Consider the following 20,281-nt stretch of genomic DNA (forward strand, 5'->3'; position numbering starts at 1 on the left):
ATGCCACCATTTAGCAATTTCTGAATGAGCAGCTACCAGCAGAAAATGTCAACATCTCCCTTCGTTTTGTGTCATTCCTCCGTTCTACCACGTACACTAGCCTTCCTCCACCTGATGTCCTTCAGATATTCAGACTACAACTCCCATGAGTCTCAACCACCATGGCTGTACACTGATAGAGCATAGAGAAAGGTCACTGGGCTGTACACACGATGAGCCAGCTGCTAGTTCTAGGTTTGGAATGGCTTCTGGCCACTGCATGTGACCACCGAGTCCAAAGTTGCAAGTGGTATCAAATGCATGGCCACAGATGAAATAGCAACCATATGTTCAATTCCCCCATTCCCTTCTGATGCCCGTGACAGCTTAATTCTGTGCTGATGTCATGATCCCTACACCCCTACCCCCCAAATCACCAGTGACACTGATAAGAATGGTTTTATGCTGAGGACTTACATTTCCCCCCCTCTTTTCTATCAGACGGTCACCCATGTGTAACCAACCATCCATCAACAAAGCGACCATAACAGGTAAGACAACTTAATGTGTCTTGATTTGGTCACACCTTTTCGATGAGATTGTATTCTTTTATAATTAAAATTTCACACAATGCCTTGAAGTAGTGTTACATTGAGGCATTGTGGGAAATTTGCATGGTGGGCAATTCACAGCTGTCATTCCCAGTATGCCTGCTGGTCGGGGCAATAATTTCAATGGGATTAAACATGACAGGGAGCCCACCTTGCTGAAACTAAGCCAGAGTTGGGCCTGTTTAGTGCCTGGATGGGACACCACCTAGAAAATCCTTTGTTCTCTGCCTGTATTTTCACTGAGAAATAAAAACTGGGGTATAAATATTGCATACAAGGAATGCAGAGCTCCAGGCCTGCTAACATATAGCTGGGCCTGCTACCCACAAACATGATGTAAAAGGCCATGGAATGTTTATCAGCCAAATGCCTGGTTGCAGAAATGTTTTCTGGCTCCTAAATACATGTAATGAAGGTGGCAGAGAGGCCTCCCTGGGGAGAGCATTCCACAAACAGGGAGCCACCGCAGAAAAGGCCCATTCCATGCGGCCACCCTCTGGACCTCTCATGGGGGAGGCAGCTGAAGAAGGATAATGACCAAGCCTGGGGAGGGAGGGGGTGCCAGCTACTTAATCGCAAGAAGCGTGTATGTGCAAGTTCTGTGCACTTTTGGAACTGCTGTAAGCACATGCTTAGTCCATAAAGAAATAGAAACTACCAGCCATTTGCCCTCCTTGGTCTGGGTGTGCTTGGGAGACCGCTTTTGAAAATGGCATCGGTTGCATGAAGTCATGATGATGGTGATCACCCTCCAACATTTGTGGCAGATTGTTGACCCCATTGTTTTCAACCTCTGTTTCAATATGTTAGCTTTGCCTCATTTCACATTCCATGGAATTGAATAGCAATGTTTGTGTGAGAGAGGGGTTACCCCTTTACACGCACCTGGGAGCAAATTGTTTGCCAGTCTGATGCCCAAGGGATGGCCTGAGTGAAGGGTAAGGCTGACTGGATATGCTCCACACCCACGGGCAGAGGCAATATGCTTCTGAGCACCAGTTGCTGGAAAACAACCGGTGGGGAGACAACTCTTGTGTTCAGGTTCTGCAGGCAGGCTTCCCATAGGTTTTTGGTTGGCCACTATGTGAAGAGGATGCTGGACTGTATGGGCCAACAACCTGATCCAACAGGGTCTCCTTATGTGGCTTTAAAAAGTAAATTCTCATTGTGTGTGATTGTACCAGTTCGAATCAGGACCTGGTGAGAGAGGTTGGATGCCTTAACCCTTTGCCACACACCCCCATGCTCTTTCTGTGATTGAGGCATCAATTTCTGCAATTTACTTTTTAAAAGCCCTTTGTTGCCCTTTGCGTGAACAGCATCTCATCTAGCTTGGCCCTCAGTTACTAGAAAAGCCCATCTTTGAAAATGCTATTGTTGCTAAATCAGTGTAGAAAATGCCTTGGTACTTGTCACAGACAGGAACTCTCAGGTTTATGGTTGTGATTAACTTTTTAAAGGATGCCCTCGTCTGCACTTACCGCTTTATATTATGCAAGATTAAAATTCCGGTCTAGATGAGTCCACAAAGGCGGGTTAATACAGGTAAAGCTACATTTTAGCTTCTTGTCAAACCCCTGAGTTAAAAGATAATGCAGCACCTTCATAATTTACAAAGCGGTGTGAACTGGTGGATGGGGCTGCACCCAGCTCACATCATCACGCTTGCCTCAAGAAGATTATTGCAGAGCTGGGAAGGGTTCAGAGAAGGGCAACCCCAATGATTAAGTGGATGGGGCAACTCTCTTATGAGGGAAGATTTCAACATTTGGGGCTTTTGAGTTTAGAGGAAAGGAGTGTAAGAGAAGACATGATAGAGGGGTACAGTGATGTCTCGCAAGACGAAATTAATTCGTTCTGTGAGTCGCTTCGTCTTGCGATAATTTCGTCTTGCGAAGCGCGGTTTGCCGCAGCAAAAAAAAAAACCGCAAAAAAGGCTTGCGAAGCACGGCCATAGAAAACTTCGTCTTGCAAGTCACCAAAAACATCGCAAAACGCTTTCGTCTTGCGAGTTTTTCGTTTCGCGAGGCATTCGTCTTGTGAAGTACCACTGTATACGCATAGAGTGAGAAAGCTCTACCTGGAGATGCCAGGGGTTGAACCAGGACCCCTCTGCATGCAAGGCGAGTTCTCCACTACTGTGCTGTGGCCACTAGTGTGGTGGAATGGTTAGAATGTTGGACCAGGACTTTGGAGAGCAGGGTTCGAATGCCGCTCCGCCATGGAGCTCCATGGGTGACTTTGGGCCAGTCGCCATCACTTAGCCTGACCTACCTCAAAGGGTTCTTATGAAGATTAAATGGGGAGGACCACCTTGAGATTCACCACCTTGAGATCCTTGGAAAGATAAAGGTGGTATAGAAATGTAAGCAGCAACAACAACAACAACAATAGTAAAGCCAAATGTTCGAAGATTCAGGACAAACCAATGAAAGTACTTCTTCACACCATCAAATATGCTGCCGGGAGAAGTAGTGATGGACACCAACTTACAGTACATGGTTTTTAAAGAGGATAAGGCAAATTCACAGAGGAGGGAGCTCTCGGTAGCTACTGATCACAGTGGCTATGCTCTGCCTGCACAGTCAGAGGCAGCAATGCTTCTGAAGACCAAATGCTGGGAATCACAGGTGGGCAGACTGCTGCTGTGCTCATGTCCAGCTTGCAGGCTTTTCTTAGGCATCTGGCCGGTGACTGTGAGAATAGGATGTTGGCCTGGATGGGCTGTTGGCCTGATCCAGAAGGCTTGTCTAACATTCTCAGCTTTTGTGCCATCCCTTAACAGCTGTACGCAGCAAAAACCACATACCCCATGCAGTTATTTTGCTATGCATTTATTGCTTGTATCAGTATGAACTGACCTTATGCTTGGCTGGCCTGGAACCACTCATAGTTTATAGTATGGTTGGTATTAATACCTTTCCCACAGCTGTAGCCAGTGCTTTTTTTCTGGAGGGACGCATACCCCTAAACATTTTGTGAATCTTTGTCCATTTACTGTATTTATTTTCCCCCATCCGCACTATAAAATGGTGATTTTCTTGAGTCAAAATGAGAGTACCCCTAAAAAATTTTTAGAGGAAAAAGCACTGGCTGTAGCTAAGGGTAAGAACCAAAACAGCCCCTGAAGGTTTATTGTGGTCCTTTAAATTAGATACCAGGAACCCAGGTAGCGCTGTGGTTAAACCACTGAGCCTAGGGCTTGCTGACCAGAAGGTCGGCGGTTCGAATCCCTGTGACGGGGTGAGCTCCCGTTGCTTGGTCCCAGCTCCTGCCAACCTAGCAGTTCGAAAGCACATCAAAATGCAAGTAGATAAATAGGAACCGCTATAGCGGGAAGGTAAACGGTGTTTCCATGTGCTGCTCTGGTTCGCCAGAAGCAACTTTGTCATGCTGGCCACATGACCTGGAAGCTATACGTCGGCTCCCTCAGCCAATAATGTGAGATGAGCGCGCAACCCCAGAGTCAGTCACGACTGGACCTAATGGTCAGGGGTCCCTTTACCTTTAAATTAGATACCAGCCTGACATTTTCTCTTTGTTTTAATTCCTTGGAGTCCCCGGCAACTTAAAAGATTTGTGTCCATAAGCAATAAGTGGTTTTACTGCTGCATTGCAACTGCATTGCAAACTAGAAAGTCCTTTAAGAGACTTTAAAAAAACTCTTTAAAAAGGTAGGCAGTATGGGACTTAGTACCAATTTTCCTCTGGAAGAATCACACAGGCCTCTGTAATGCCTTCCTTCACTTCCGTCAGAAAACCTACCAGTTTTACCAGGCCTAGACTTCAAATTAACGGGTGTGCTTTGGTGTCTGAACAGTTTGGCTCCAGCATGCTTAAAGGAAATGCGAAGCAAGCTCAAAGCTGTGAGATGTACTAGAGGTTTGGCTCAGGTGGCCCTTTGCCTGAACTAGTCATAATGCTGCATTTGATGTTATAGGTGTTCCCATAACAACAGACTGAGTGGCACAAGCATAGAATCTCTCCTCAGGGCACATAAAACCCTGGTAGTTGTGGCAATGCATGTTATATGAAGGCAGAGCGCCAAGGAAGGCAGAAAGGATGGCATTGGCGCAGCTTTCCTCCCCTTCCCACACCAATTTAGAAATTTGGCGCCAGCTTTCCTCCTCACAGATTATTGCCCAGAGGTGTTTGAAGTGCCGTCTTTTGCTGCTAGTAACTTTCCCTGCTGCTGCTCTGCCTCTGCAGGCCGAGGAACCAGGACAGAGAAACAGCTGTACGGGCGAGGTCTCCGTTTGTCTGAGGCCAGAAGGGCAAAAGTTAAGAGCAACACCGGCCGGGGCCAGGAAAGACAAGAGGGAATGCTGGGGATAAAGAAAGTCTGGAGCCCTTCATTAGGGAGCCCAGAATAGTGAAACACCTCATGGAACCTCCAGCTAGTATCTGAATTTTGCCTGAGTATTTTCCATTGGATCTGCGTGCAAAATTGCTACAGAAAAGCTGTAGCCTAAACAAGGCAAAATATTGGGAGATCCATGACTGATTTGTTTATTTTTAATTTAAATCGGCTGTGGTGGGAGAGGGATTTAGCACAGGGGAGCTGTACTTAACCCTTTCCCCTAAGGGCTTCTCCCTGAAGCTACTATTTCCACCACAGTCTACCCCGCTGGTGTGCCCAATGGCATTCTCAATCAGGGGGGGGGGGGTATCCCGTTCCTTCCGATCCATGACCATCCCCACTTGCTGACCCCATTTCCCTCTTGTGTTGTTTTCACTGGTGGTAACTGCAGGCAGTGAATAAGCACCTGCCTATTCCGCCACGCACAGCATGCCCCGGCTGTGTATCTTCTTTAAAATCTTACTGACTTGTCTTCTTTGCTCTCCAGCCCAAAAGGTGTTTTCCCCTTCCAGTGAGTCATAGTTTAGGTTCACCGAAGCATGCTTATTAAATAAAGCCTTCGGTGGATAATACACGTTGGGCACAGTCCAGCCAGAGTTAAGCACTTTTAAGCCTCATTTGTTCTCAATGGTAGAAATTTAAACACTTGGTTTAACTCTCCCTCCAGACCAATGGGATTCTGATGCTTGACTTTCACTAGATCGTGCCCATGATTTGCACTGAAGCAAAAAAAAACACACAAAAAAACAAAATGCTAAGGCTTAAGGAGGTTTCATTAAAGTTTCTTTTTTGTTGGCATTTTCCCAACTGCACTGGTGACTTTTTTGGCATTTTCTGTGCTCAGTTCAAAGTGCTGATTTTGGGGGCTAAGGACCCCACTATCTCAATAATAATAATAATAGCAATAATGACCATTTCCGCTCACATGGACCAGCTCAGACTCTGTGATCTTCATCAGATGCCCTTCTCTATGTGCCTCACCTGAGGGAGGTGCTTGGGGGTGGGTTCAGTTTGTCTCTAATAATTATTATTATTAGTCCACTATTTTTATTATTTTGAGGCTGTGTAGGCTATGTTCTTTGCCATCAGGATGGTGCCTAAATGTGGTGTATATCCAGGGGAAAAAGCCATCCAAATAACTTTTAAAAAATTAAAAAAGCACCCAAACAAAATGCAGCTTGCTTAAAACCTAGCCAAAGAAAAGATGGAAAAAAAAACATGTGCAGCAGCCAGAAAACAAGCACAAAACAACTTTGTGGAAAAGTTGCACTTTGACTAAGCACCTAAAATCCAGCAGACGAATAGCCAGGCATGCTCCTCTTGGCGGAGTATTGCACTGTGTAACCCTGTGCTCTTACAAGACTGACCTCCGTACAAAACAGGGCATGGGGCATTACTCCCCACATAGATCTAATGAAGCAGGAAGGAGGGGTCCCTAAGGTACACAGACCCCAGTCAGTATTGATTAATTTAAGCCCCAAGCCACGGCATTGAGCTTGACAGTACCAAGCAACTGATGCCATCACTTGTGAGTTAAATTCAAGACAAATGATTCCTCCCCCCCCCCCACACACATACATTTTAATGTGTTTATCAGCTTACCAATACCTGGATATCTGGGCTATCAAGACGGTTTCTTGTGAAGGGTTCCCTGATCCACTAATTCATGCTGTTGCTCTCCACCGTGATCTCTGAGCAGTGCGAGATTCCAGGGGTTGCAGGTGCTTGCCTAGGGTTTGTGTTTCCTTTGGAATGAGGGAGAGCAGAGATATTTGGTTTATTTACACATACATGCAACCTGAGCCTGCGATGGAGGGGCTCACAGCATTAGCACCCCAAGAGGGTCTTGCTTTTCCCATAGGCACAGCTTTGGATTCAAACAGAAATCAAGCATCACTCTTGCTCACTCTGGCTTGTGAGCCTGCTGCTTCCAGCTTCTAGCCCCAAAACTCGTAACAATACTATCTTCTTGGCAATGCTGTAAAAGGTGTGTCTTTTTTAAAAAACATGCCTTTAAGCTCTAATGGGATGTGGGTGGCGCTGTGGGTTAAACCACTGAGCCTAGGGCTTGCCGATCAGAGGGTCGGCGGTTCAAATCCATGCCACGGGGTAAGCTCCCGTTGCTCAGTCCTAGCTCCTGCCAACCTAGCAGTTCAAAAGCACGTCAAAGTGCAAGTAGATAAATAGGTAAGGTAAACGGTGTTTCCGTGTGCTGCTCTGGTTCACCAGAAGCGGCTTTGTCGTGCTGGCCACATGACCTGGAAGCTGTACGCCGGCTCCCTCGGCCAATAAAGTGAGAAGAGCGCCGCAACCCCAGAGTCGGTCACAACTGGACCTAATGGTCAGGGGTCCCTTTACCTTTACCTTTAAGGTCTAATGATCAGTGGCTATCATATCTGTATCTGATTCAATTCCCACCTTATAATTTTGTATGCACACTAAGATTTCACCCCTTGCCATCTGATGACATGGGCTCAAGTCCACGAAAGCTTCCTATGCCATAATACAATTGTTAGTCTTTAAGGTTCCATTGTCTCCCAAGGCTGATGGATGCCAAGCAACCTTTAAGGTGCCTCAATACTCTTTTTTTGTGATTAAAGGCAAAAATGGACTGCAGCCCGCAGGATTCTCCAAAGTTAATATGCAGTCACTGTGTGCTCTTCCATGGCCATACCGTAGAGCAGGCATCCCCAAACTGTGGCCCTCCAGATGTTTTGGCCTACAACTCCCATGATCCCTAGCTAAGAGGACCAATGGTGAGGGATGATGGGAATTGTAGTCCAAAACATCTGGAGGGCCGAAGTTTGGGGATGCCTGCCGTAGAGTATCAGTTTAAAGGCTAGGGGAGTAAAATTGCACCACCATTTTCATTTCGGGCCCTCCCAATGAAACCAGCTTCTCCCAGTTGAAAGCAGCTGTGTGGTGTTCTCTTCTTGCTGGGATACTTCCACCACCTCAGACCTCAGTTCAGCAGAAGTAGGAAGAGAGGTTGCAGTTGTGCAAAGTACTGCCCAGAATAATTGGGAAGGGTGAACGCTGAAAATGGCAAGAACTGCCCTTCCTGCCTCTCCTTTGTCTCCTGTCTTTTTATAAAAATACATTTTTTTAATCTTTGTGGTTATGCCAAAAGTCTTGAAAATATGTGCCTGTGCTCAGACCGCAGAGGGCAAACAAAAGTAATGAACAGTTTATTATTATGTCGGAACCTCAGAGGTCTAAGTCATTCTTATGGTTCAGCTTTTCAGCAACTGACACAAGCCAGTTTGTTCACAGTCATCTCTTCCTCTTTCTGCCCTCTCTTTATTCTCTCTTTTTTCAAATTATTTTTTTATTAATTTTCCAGATTATTATAAATCAAACCAAATTACTTTAATACTATTTCTAAAAATCAGGTTTCCCGTTCCTGTTGCAAACATATGCCCTCTCTTTATTCTCTTCCCAGTTGTTAAAACTTCTAGGACTTTAAGCTCTTCAGGACTGCCACTGTCCTGTTCTTTATTTCTCTGGCAAATGTGATGATGATGAATAATAATAATAATAATGGGCGGCTTCCAACAGAATATTAAAAACATGATAAAACGTAAAACGCCAGACATTAACAACTTCCTTAAAGAGGGTTGCCTTCAGATGTCTTCTAAAAGTCAAATAGTTGTTTATTTACTTGACATGTGGTGGGAGGGCGTTCCACAGGGCGGGCACCACCACCAAGAAGGCCCTCTGCCTTTTTCTCTGCAACCTCACTTCTCACAGTGAGGGAACCGCCAGAAGGCCCTCAGAGCTGGAGCTGCTAATGTAGATGTTTGATTACAGTACTTGAGTAAAGGAAGGGCACTTTCTTTTTGCCTTCTCCACTTACATGGCAAATAGTAAAATACACTTAAAATCCATGAGAGGGCAGCAGAGAGTAGATGATGCCTTCTTGTAGCACTTACAGCTGCTAATTCTGAATTTCTGCAGTTTACTGTGCCTTGAGAAAAGAAAACTGGAGAGGTTTAGTGGCCCAACCAGTGGCGAACGGTGCCCCGCTTGGCTGCCTGAGGCGGCACCTCCTGGGGGCAGGGCGTCGCAACCTGCTCCGTAGTGCGCTCTGGTTCTTTCTGCTCTGGCGGAGGAGGCGAGGGCGGCCCGCCCCCTTCACCCCTCCCTTGCTACGCGCCTGGGCCCAACATGGTTTTAAACAAAGCAGTGCTTGTAGGTACTCCCTCCTCAGTGCCCATTTCCATATACCGTTTTTTAAATACAGAAAATAAAACTGCTTTGCAAAATGCATAGGAGCTATCCCACAACCTAAGAATCCTAGGCCCCACTGGAAATTTACTCTCTAATCAGGGGTCCCCAGACTACAGCCAAGGGGCCACATACGGCCCCCGAGGCTCTTTTATGCGGCCCCCAGGGACCCCTGCCACCTGCTCTTACCGGCGCGGTGCGGCGCAGCTGCTGACTTCCGACCCAGAAAAGTGACTGAAATAGCTTGTGCGCATGCGCATGCGTCATTTCCAGTGTACTTCCGGGTTGGAGGAGGCTTCTGCACATGCGCGCAAGCTATTTCCAGCTCTTTCCAGGTCAGGAGTGTGCCAGAAATAGCATTTGCACATGCGTGTGCACAGCTACGCGCTCTTGCGCCCCCACCCTCCGGCCCACCATGCAATCTGCGCGGCGGGCATCCGGCCCAAAGCCGGGTAAGTTTGGGGACCCCTGCTCTAAATATCCACACCATCTCTTTGCTGCTGGATAGGCGACTTTTGTGAAATCCAGTTCTGGAGAGGAGCAGGAGGTTGACTTTTCACATACCATCACAGGTGTAGCAGTTATCATGCTTTGAGACCAAGCCATGCATATGTTATTGCTGATTTAAGTTCCAAAGTGCTGTCATTTATTTTATTTATTATTTCACAAGGATTATATTCTGCTTAACTGTAAGAAAACCTCAGAGCAGTTTACAAAAAGAATAAAGAACAAAACAGTCTGTTTAAAACAGTCAAAAGGTAATTAAAGTTAACAATAAGCTAAACACCAAAATAAAAACACAGGACAGCTCCTATGATTAAAACATTTTTATTAGTACAGTGAAGGCATCGGCCTGATGTCTGTCTTGAGAATCACAACTAAAAGGTAAAGGTAAAGGGACCCCTGACCATTAGGTCCAGTCGTGACCGACTCTGGGGTTGCGCGCTCATCTCGCATTATTGGCCGAGGGAGCCGGCGTATAGCTTCCAGGTCATGTGGCCAGCATGACAAAGCCGCTTCTGGCAAACCAGAGCAGCACATGGAAACGCCGTTTACCTTCCCGCTGTAGCGGTTCCTATTTATCTACTTGCATTTTGACGTGCTTTCGAACTGCTAGGTTGGCAGGAGCTGGGACCAAGCAACGGGAGCTCACCCCGTCACAGGGATTCGAACCGCTGACCTTCTGATCAGCAAGCCCTAGGCTCAGTGGTTTAACCACAGCACCACCTGGGCCCAGAGAGAATCACAACTATCAATTCATTTATTTCTCTTTCTCCTCAAACAAACTTTGTTAAAGTGTGTCAGATTCAAAGCTACAGGAGGTTATTTGCTTCTTAGTTTCTTAAAAGGCAAGCGGGCACGAAAAGGTATGAAATATGTAGGGATTTCTTGCTCAAAGGTAGGGGGAAAATAGGGGTAAGTGATATTTAGTAGAAATAAGAACGCTGCTGGATCAGAGCAATAAACTATTGAGTCCAGCATCCCGTTTTTCATAGTGAACGGCCAGGTTCATGTAGGAATCCCAGAATTTAGGGGAATTTAGAGAGTTCTGGACACTCCCTGAGGTTGTTATCACCACTTATAGACCTGACCCCCATAAATTTGTCTAACCGCACTTTAAATCTATCTAAGCTAGCGGTCACCACTGCATTGTTTGAAGAAGTACTTCTTTTGTCTGCCCTGATGAATGTTAAAGGATTACAGCTGCGTGGGTTTTGTTTCTGTTTTTTGTGTGGGGTTTTTTGGTGAACTTCTCACTGTATTTGGGAAACAGGAAATAACTCAGAGGTCAAATTGTGCAAGGGACTACTAGCTTAGCCTGGCTTGTTAAAATTCCCCTTCACACTAAGCCCTTTTACCAGGAGCCTTTACTGAGTAAATTACTTCTCTGAAGGTCCGCAAAAAAAAACTTGACAGGGGGAAAGGGTGGCATGGAGGGGAAGCCTAGCGTAGTTTGTGCCAAAACAAATGACCGGGAAATTCTCCCGAAAACAGTTTGACATAAACCAAGTTGCACAGCCTGACCAAACATTATTCACGGGGTGTGGAAAGGTCTGACACACAGAGGAGAGAGATCCAGCTGGGACAGGATCCAACCGCAGAGCTGGGAATGCATTGCAATAGGCAAGAGGTGGTGCCTTTTTGTATTAAAGGGAATGACTGCCGTGAAAGCAAGCGGGTCAGAGGAAAGGGAAATTGCCAAAGACATAGGAAGCAGAGAAAATTGTGACTTCTTTTGTTGAGCAAAAAAGAAATATAAAGCACGACTTCTCCCTCTTGTGTAGCAGAGGTTCAGAGAGAAGGTTGTCTGAGGACACCGCAGAGCGGGCAGTCCCCTTGGTCAGACTCCGTTTTGCATCTATCATGTTACTGAGCAGGGCTTTTGATGATGGAACTGTGTGTAATATCCCAGGCCTTTCACTTTGATGGGTAAAATGTTCCAGATGTTGATCCTCATCTGTTGCATGAGGACATTCTCTCTCTCTCTCTCTCCCTCCGTCCCCTCCCTGCTGTTTTCCATAGCGCTGGTTTCTCTGCCACAGTTCTGGCTTTGCATTTGCAAGAAAGAAACAGCAGTAAAAGTTTTCGTTTGCTAATTATTTCTATTTGCTTAAATAGCAATGATTGCTCTTTGTTTGCTCATTGTTTCCTGCCATCTGTACAAGCTAGTTTTCCGCGTGAAAATCGGTTTGTTTGTTTAAACTGTATTTGTTTTGTAGGAAAAGAATTGAAGTAAACTGCATACCGCTCTCCGTAGGATAACATGCTAGAGGTTCTGCTCCTGCAAACCCTTCCCAGAACTTTGATATTACTTTTGCGTGTTGTTTCCAGCTTTTGCCAGGGTTCTCTCCTCCATGCCCTGGCCTGACCCTGTTTAAACTGGAACACCTAACAGCTTACAATTGATTGGCTGCAATACTCTAGATAAAACTGCTGAGCCACAATATTTTATTTTGCTAGTAAAATGTCATGTGATTTCAAACTTAACGACTCCCATCTGTAGAGCTTGGGTGGCCGGCTGAAAAAGTGGATAGGCCTCCTGCAGCACCTTCATTAAGAGGGGCATTTCAGCAGGGCAGGAGCGGCTTGTCATACGGCCCACCCAGAGAGTGGCTGGCGATGGGAGCAGTAGCAAGCAGATGCCCATGTCAGCAGCATGGTCCAGTATGCCCACCAGAGCTGGTGCTGGTTGCTGCAAGATTATTTCGTCTTTTTAGAAGCATTTTGTGGTCAGGGAGTGGCCAGCTGGCTACTTCAGGGGTGAATATTTGTTTGGGGGGGGCTAAGGGCCAGTGTAACCCATGGGCAATCTTCGGGGGGGTGGGGGGCTGCATGTCTCATGAATGTGGCCAAAGGGGGCGTAGCAAGGAATGCTGCTTGCAAGGCTGCCTTTCAGAAGGCTGTCCCAGCAGCTATTTTACACTCTTTTACAGAATTGTTGTTGTTGTTGTTGAGTTGTTGATGTTGCTGCTGTTATTTCTTAGTTGCTTGTTACCCCAAGGTCTCAAAACAATTTACAACACATTTACACACACACACACACACACACACACACACGAACACACAGAGCATGGCTTTTTTTTAAAAAAAACTATTAATATAGATGCATGAAAACATGAAAAAAATCCCCATAACAGCCACAGGAAGCAGCCCCCTAATACAAAGAATATAATCTCGGTCTATCAAAAAACTGAATTATTATTTTCAGGGGTTTTTTTTTAAATTAAAAATTGCAAACTTTAAAAAAACAAACAAACCACCATCAGTTTTTTGGAATTCAATTCCCAACCATCCATGGCCACTGACAAGGGCATCCCAGTGAGGAACCTTTGGGAAAAAAATAACGGGGGAACCCTTCAGAAATATTTTTAAAATGAAAAAGGAGGTATTTTGGAGACCGACAATATTTTGGTATCACAGAAGGGACCTGTAGGAGCAGATGATGATGATAATGATGATGATGATGATGATGATGATGATGATGATGATGATAATAATAGGGACAAATGCAGGTGGAGGAGTTGGGCCCCCACAAAATATTATTCCGGGGGAGGCAAACGTGGTTTGGCTTGGCATGAATAAAGACAAGCGCCTGCAAATCCTCCCATATATATAACGTTGCCCCTGGGCCATCCCATATGCCCTGCTGCCACAAAACGGTGTTGCTGGAGCAGTATTTGATGTTTTGGTTCAGGCCTGCACCACCTGTGACTCACCAAGGCAAATGCAGCCCTCCAGCCATGCATGGCAGCTGCTAAAGGGCTGGGAACCTCCTGATTTTGCTACCTGTTGGGGCACACCAAAGAACAACAACAACAAATCCAGGGGAAACTGTATGTGAAGCACCTGGCAAGCCACAGGTCACGCAATGGGGGTGTGTGTGCATGTGCAAGTGTGCATTGAAACTCACAGCTCGGATATATCTGATTGCCCTTGGCGGGAAAATGCAGCCATATATCACAGTAACTTAAATCTGCCCTGTGTAGCTTGTGTACCACAGCTGGAAACAATACATGCAGGATCAGTTTGGTTTGTTGCATTTATTCTTTAATCCTTTCGTCACCACACCATAGTGGTGAATACTTCAGATTTTTTTTAATTTGCTCATAAACATAAGCAGCCGAGCTTTCACCAGCTCTTCTCTGCAACCGAGAGCCAAATATTGGTTGCAAAGGAATGCCTTGAGAAGTGTGAGAACACGTGTCCACATCAATGCTTGTGCCTAGATTTCAATGTAGAGCTTTCAACTCGAGGAGGAACTTCATCAACCTAATGGCACATGCATAGAACTGAGCAGGGCCATAGCTCAGGGAGAGAGCACGTGCTTGGCATGCAGAAGGTCTCAGGTTCACTTCCTGGGAGCCCCAGATCTTTTCTTAAAAAGGAGGACAGTGGAGACCTCCAGCTGAGATCTTGGAGAGCTGCTGCCAGAGTCCTACCCCACTCTTCCCATTTTTTTGGTGGTGTCCAACTAGTCCAACCTCTTGCCATGGAATATGCAGCTGTCACATACAGGGGTCAAACCTGTAATATTGATGCTATGAGCACCATGCTCCAAGCAGCTGAGCTATCCAGGCTGTCTCTCTGTGTGTTTACCTGTGCAAAGTTGTTGCTCCACCCACTTTTGCCTCTGGCTCCACCCACCACTGTCCGCTGGGAGGTTATCCAGAAGGGAATGCAGCCCTTCAGCTGAGCAAGGTCTCCCCACCCCTGCCTTACATGATCTAGCATTCAACTGTTGGGCTTCTGGAACATGCAAGTGGCCACCTTTGGAGATACCTGCAGATCTCTTCCTCCAGACTGATGCTCCATTGAACATTCCTGGAGAGCAGCATTTCCCAAACTTGGGTCTCCAGCTGTTTTTGGACTACAATTCCCAACCATCTTTGACCACTGGTCCTGCTAGGCAGGGATGATAGGAGTTGTAGGCAAAAAACAGCTGGAGACCCAAGTTTGGGAAACACTGCTGTAGAGCAAGGGTGGGGGGCCTGCGGCCCTCCAGATGTGATAGGACTCCCAACTCCCATCAGAACCAGCCACCATGGTCAATGATTGGGGTGGAGGATGCTGGAGAACAATCCACCCATCTTTGGGAGGGAAGGCATAGGGGAAGGGGAAAACAAACGACCCATTGCACTGTGCCTCCCCTGCCCGGGTTTGTCATTGGGGTTACCATCTTCCATCCAGGTCTCCATACTTAGGAAGGTTTGCTTCCAGAGAGCAGATAGACGGTACGGTAGTTCTTTTGAATCTAAGAAAAGGGTGCTCTCCTTGCTTTTATCACAATGAAAGAAGTTGAGAGTTGACATAGACCAAGAGGAAAATCCAGCTCAGTTACTGAGCCTGAGCTTCATCACTTCTGGGGTTCCGGTCTGCCGGTCTGGCCTCGTCACTTGACATCTCCTGTCTGTCCCCTTTGCTCATGGAATAATGAGCCGCCGGCAGTAATGAGTCAGCAAAAACAAGTTAAGATTTTCCAGATGGAGCCTTTTTTTGCGAACATGTGGTGTTTTCAGACAAATACTGCCAGCCTGTTATAATTTGTTTAGCCCTTTTTGGTTTTCCTTGCTTTATGAACTTTTAGAATTAAGTGCCAGCTAATTACAGAGGTTGGGCAATCGCAGAACGTTGCCGAGGAAAGGCGACAGCTTTCCTGTACAAAATGGTACATCATGGACTGTGGCAGATGGGGGAAAGATCCCCAAGGTGGCATGCAGGCTTCTTTAGGTCTAATGGATCCTAACATGCATTTTCCACTAGGGCTGTGATCCTGCCATGCAGGTGTGGGGAATCTCAAGCCTGATGTGGGAGTATGGGTTGAATGCAACTCTTCAGGCCTCTTTGCCTGGCTCTCCTCAAGTCACTGCCTCCCCAGAGGCACCCGGAGTCCTTTGCCTGACTCCTGATAATGCCCTCTACTTGCCTGGACAGAGGATGCAGAGGGATGTGTGAGTGTGCGCAGAAACTAACCTGCAGTTCAAAGGAAGTATTTACATGGATTGCTCTGCCCACTTTTGCCCCTTGCCCCACCCACCATTGGCACATACTCCTTGGAAAGTTGCCCAAAGTGACGCTTGGTCTGAGAAAGGTTTCCCCTTCCAGTTGTAATACTTGGGAGGCAATCCCTTGGAATTCAGTAGAGTTTACTTTTCTGTGCAGATAGGTTTGCAAAGTGAGTAGGCGATGTTTAGAAGTATGTCTTTGTCCCCTTTGTTCCCCATACAACGCACATGCTTATCCTGTTCTGTCCTCAAAAGCACCTGGTGAGGTATCTCGGACAGGGTAGCTGGTCCACGGGAGGTCTTTTGTTGAGGAGGAACTCGAACCCAGATCTCTCCAGCCCAAAGCTAAGCAATCTGTCTGCCATTCCACACTTCTTCCCACAATTATTAACACACGTTCAGATTCTTTAACACAAGGTTTTCCAATCTGGGTTGACAGTCTTCCTTAGAGAAATCAAGTGTTTTTACAGCGCAGACTTGTTTTCTCAGAAGCAACTCCAACAAAGTGCATGGGGACTTAATTCCAAATAGATGCATCTGGTAAAAGGTAAAGGGACCCCTGACCACCAGGTCCAGTCGTGTCCAACTCTGGGGTTGCGGCGCTCATCTCGCTCTATAGGCTGAGGGAGCCAGCGTTTGTCCGCAGACAGCTTCCGGGTCATGTGGCCAGCATGACAAAGCTGCTTCTGGCGAACCAGAGCAGCGCACGGAAACGCTGTTTACCTTCCCGCCAGAGCGGTCCCTATTTATCTACTTGCACTTCGATGTGCTTTCAAACTGCTAAGTGGACAGGAGCTGGGACCGAGCAACGGGAGCTCACCCCATTGCAGGGATTCGAACTGCCGACCTTCTGATCAGCAAGCCCTAGACTCTGTGGTTTAACCCACAGCGGCAGTAGCAATAGTAGTAATTTATTATTTATACCCTGCCCTGGGTGGCTCCCAACAGAATATTAAAAACACGATAGAACATCAGTCATTAAAAACTTCCCTAAACAGGGCTTCCTTCAGATGTCCTCTAAAAGTCAGATAGTTGTTTATTTCCTTAACATCTGATGGAAGGGTTTTCCACAGGGTGGGTGCCACTACCGTGAAGGCCCTCTGTCTGGTTCCCTGTAACCTCACTTCTCTCAGTGAGGGAACCACCAGAAGGCCCTTGGAACTGGACCTCAGTATACGGGCAGAACAATGTGGGTGGAGACGTTCCTTCAGGTATATTGGGCAGAGGCCATTTAGGGCTTTAAAGGTCAGTACCAACACTTTGGGGACGCGGGTGGCGCTGTGGGTTAAACCACAGAGCCAAGTGCTTGCCGATCAGAAGGTTGGCGGTTTGAATCCCCGCGCCGGAGTGAGCTCCCATTGTTCGGTCCCAGCTCCTGCCAACCTAGCAGTTCGAAAGCACGTCAAAAAGTGCAAGTAGATAAATAGGTACTGCTACAGCGGGAAGGTAAACGGCGTTTCCATGTGCTGCTCTGGTTTGCCAGAAGCGGCTTCGTCATACTGGCCACATGACCTGGAAGCTGTACGCCGGCTCCCTCTGCCAATAATGCAAGATGAGCGCCGTAACCCCAGAGTTGGTCACGACTGGACCTAATATTCAGGGGTCCCTTTACCTTTACCTTTACCTTTACCTTTAACACTTTGAATTACAGCAGGAATGGGGAACCTCTGACCCCCTGGGCCCCTCCTTCCACCCGTTAGGATTCCCTTCTGGCCCTTCTCCCTCCCCTCATGACACACTTGCCCTGCTCCAGGATGGAGAGATTTAGAGGGAGATGTAGAAAACTCTATTTTTATGTAGCTGGAATATAGCCTTCCATATAAAGCAAAGAGCTGCTTCCATTGTTCAAGCAACATTTGCATCTGGCACCACCCACCACCAGCATGTTGCCCCCCCCCGGCACCTCAAAAGGTTAACCAGAAATGAATGTGAGCCACAAGCTGAAAAAAGGCTTCCCAATCCTAGTGTCTATATAGGATTGCCGCCTTAGATGTTAACAATGCTTTGGAAACAATTGTGGAGAGTGAATGTCACCTTTCCCAGCAGAGTGGAAATATTAATACAGCAACAGAACATCAATTTCTAGTCCATCATCACAGAGAACAGAAATAGAACTCTATTTCCAAGCCAATGTTTTAGCATGGAAATTTGCCTTCAGATGTCTTTGGGATTTAGAACACTCTTTGAGAAAAATGATGTTTGAGATAGACATTATTTTCTTATTCGGTTTTTTTTAATCCTGTATTTCAGTGAAATATATTCAAAGAGGTTTGTAACTCCCCTGTCCCCGAATGTACAGTACACAACAACAACACCCATTCAAAAAATATAAATGCAATCACAAACATAAAAAACAATTGGTGGTAGTCAATCAAGTTTTCTCAGAGTTGAATCACTGAAATTAATGAGCATGTCTGTTACTTTCAATGGGTCTATGCTGAGTAAAATTTAGCTGAGGGCCACCCAATAGACCCAATTCCAAATGTGTGCCTTGTATAGGAGGCAGCAGATCACTCAAACATTAAAAGCTGGCTTGAATAAATAGGCTCTCAACCTGTAGCTAATGAATGTCCCACAAGTGTTTCCCACGGTTTTGGTACCACCACCAAACAGTCCTCTACCCAATGGTAGAGAAGGCTCCCTGCTTCGGACTTCACCCTCCAATTCATGGAGAGTGACAGGCATAGAAATGCAGGGGATGGAGCTTGGCACACCAGGGCCGGACCATCCATGAGGCAGACTGAGGCAGCTGCCTCAGGCAGCAACATACAAGGGGTGCCTCTCCACTGCCACTGGAAAAGTGAAGATAAGTGGCTGTGGTGGCTTCTGGGTTCCAACCAGATATTTTGACAGCCCTGCGAGATCATACCGAGAGCGCCTTGCTTACTAGGGTCTCAGGAAGGTTGTGTGAGGCCTCCTCATAATCTCATGGGGCTCTTTTGAGATCTCACTGGAAGCTGCAGCCACGTGACCTTGGTAAGCAAGTCTTTAGTGGGGCAGGTGGGCGGCACCTTCCCATTTTGCCTCAGGCGGTAAAACAGGATGAGCTGCCTTTGCCATGCACCCTACGCACGTGTCAGCGTCACAGCTGAATAGGGCTTGGGTCTTTGTTGTGTATAAACTTTGCTGTTTGAAGACGTACATATCCCACCTTTCCTCAGAAAGAATTCAAGGCTGCTAAGAACAAAATCGCACCATAATGAAGCCATTTGAAATAGCAATGGCACAGCTTTAACTACACCAGTTATTAAGGCACAAAAACAGTTTTAGTAAAGAAATGAACAGTACGCCAGCAGCAGGTATAAGTTATTCCAAATCAGCAGATAAAAACCAATACAACAAAACAGCTGCCTAAAAAACCCAAAGCTGCCTTGAAAAGGAAGAATGGTTTCATTAGCTTCTGGAAAGCCATGAAAGAAGGCCTAGGACATGCCTCCCTCTGGACAGAGTCCCAGAGTCTAGGCACAGCCACAGAGCAGGCTTTCTCGCTGCTCCCATCCAAGTGCATATCAGGGGATGTTGGATCAGGACATGAAACGTCATCGCCAGTACCGGATTGTGCCCAGAAGCAAATCACAAGCCAGTAGGACTGTTTGAGCGAGGGATTCACATGCTCCCTATATCCTGCCTCTGTTAACAATCTGGCTGAATTCTCGACCAACTGTGGTTTCTAAGTACTCTTCAAAGACGGCTCTGCATAGGCTGCATTGCAATAATTCAGGCATCGTATAACGAAGGCATGCGTCGCCATGGCTGGATCTGCACTCTCCAGACCAGGCATAGTTTGCGCGCCAGTCTGCCTTTCACCAATTACGCCTGATCTCTGTGTGCATTTGACCTCTTTGCAAGAAGACTTATTGTAGTAGAGTCTATAAGCGTCACCTCTGGGATAGATCAAAGGGGCTGTTATTACATCAGAACCTGCATAAATTGGGGGTATATAGACCAGCTTCCAGCTGTCCCTCCTTTTCACGTGGGATTCAATCACATAGCAGCAAATCCAGGTTGTGTAATTACAGCTGATTGAGAGGTCTTGTGCAACAAACCCGCTTCCCCAGAAATTGGAATTTTTGTGATAAGTGACAAGAAAACGAAGCTGAAACTTGGCACAACACTTGCTGTGATGCAACTGTCACCCAACCTGCCCGCAAACAAATGAGAATGGATGTTCTTTAAATAGCCAACACCATCCAATTTCCCTGCAAACACATCAGGATGACTGCTTTATAAGCAGGTCTTCTGGATGTGCTCAGAGGTCTTTCATGCATGCATAGCCCTTGCAGAGAAAACTTGAGATTCTCCTGCTGTTTTGCTTTCTGCTTTTTCAAACCCCTTGACATTTTGTCACATTCCCGCTTCAAGCTGGAGCCACACAATAGGGATTTAATTGTGCTAAAGCCTCATGCTGGCTTTGTCCTTTCTGGTCTTACGTGCTGCAGACACTGCAGTTCCACGTCATATCTCCATCTATGTATATAAACGGCCTTGACCTTTCTCACTGCGCTGCTAATTCTGAATATGTACTCCCACTTTGAGATAGTTACCACCACCACCACCACCCCCTACTTTGCCAAGCATTCAGCGGTGCTGCTGTCACACTT

General features: G+C 46.5%; 1 protein-coding gene across 15 annotated transcripts in view; it reads left to right on the forward strand.

The window, feature by feature from the left end:
- Positions 1-20,281, forward strand: part of PDE4D (phosphodiesterase 4D) — a 636,676-nt gene that overhangs the window by 526,355 nt on the left and 90,040 nt on the right. For all 15 annotated transcript variants that reach the window (XM_035100841.2, XM_035100843.2, XM_035100833.2 and 12 more), the window contains one exon: positions 481-530. In XM_035100841.2, the coding sequence (XP_034956732.1) occupies positions 481-530 (50 nt within the window). The remainder of the gene's footprint in view (positions 1-480; positions 531-20,281) is intronic.

This window comes from Zootoca vivipara, chromosome 11 (assembly GCF_963506605.1).
Source record: "Zootoca vivipara chromosome 11, rZooViv1.1, whole genome shotgun sequence".
Taxonomy (NCBI): domain Eukaryota; kingdom Metazoa; phylum Chordata; class Lepidosauria; order Squamata; family Lacertidae; genus Zootoca; species Zootoca vivipara.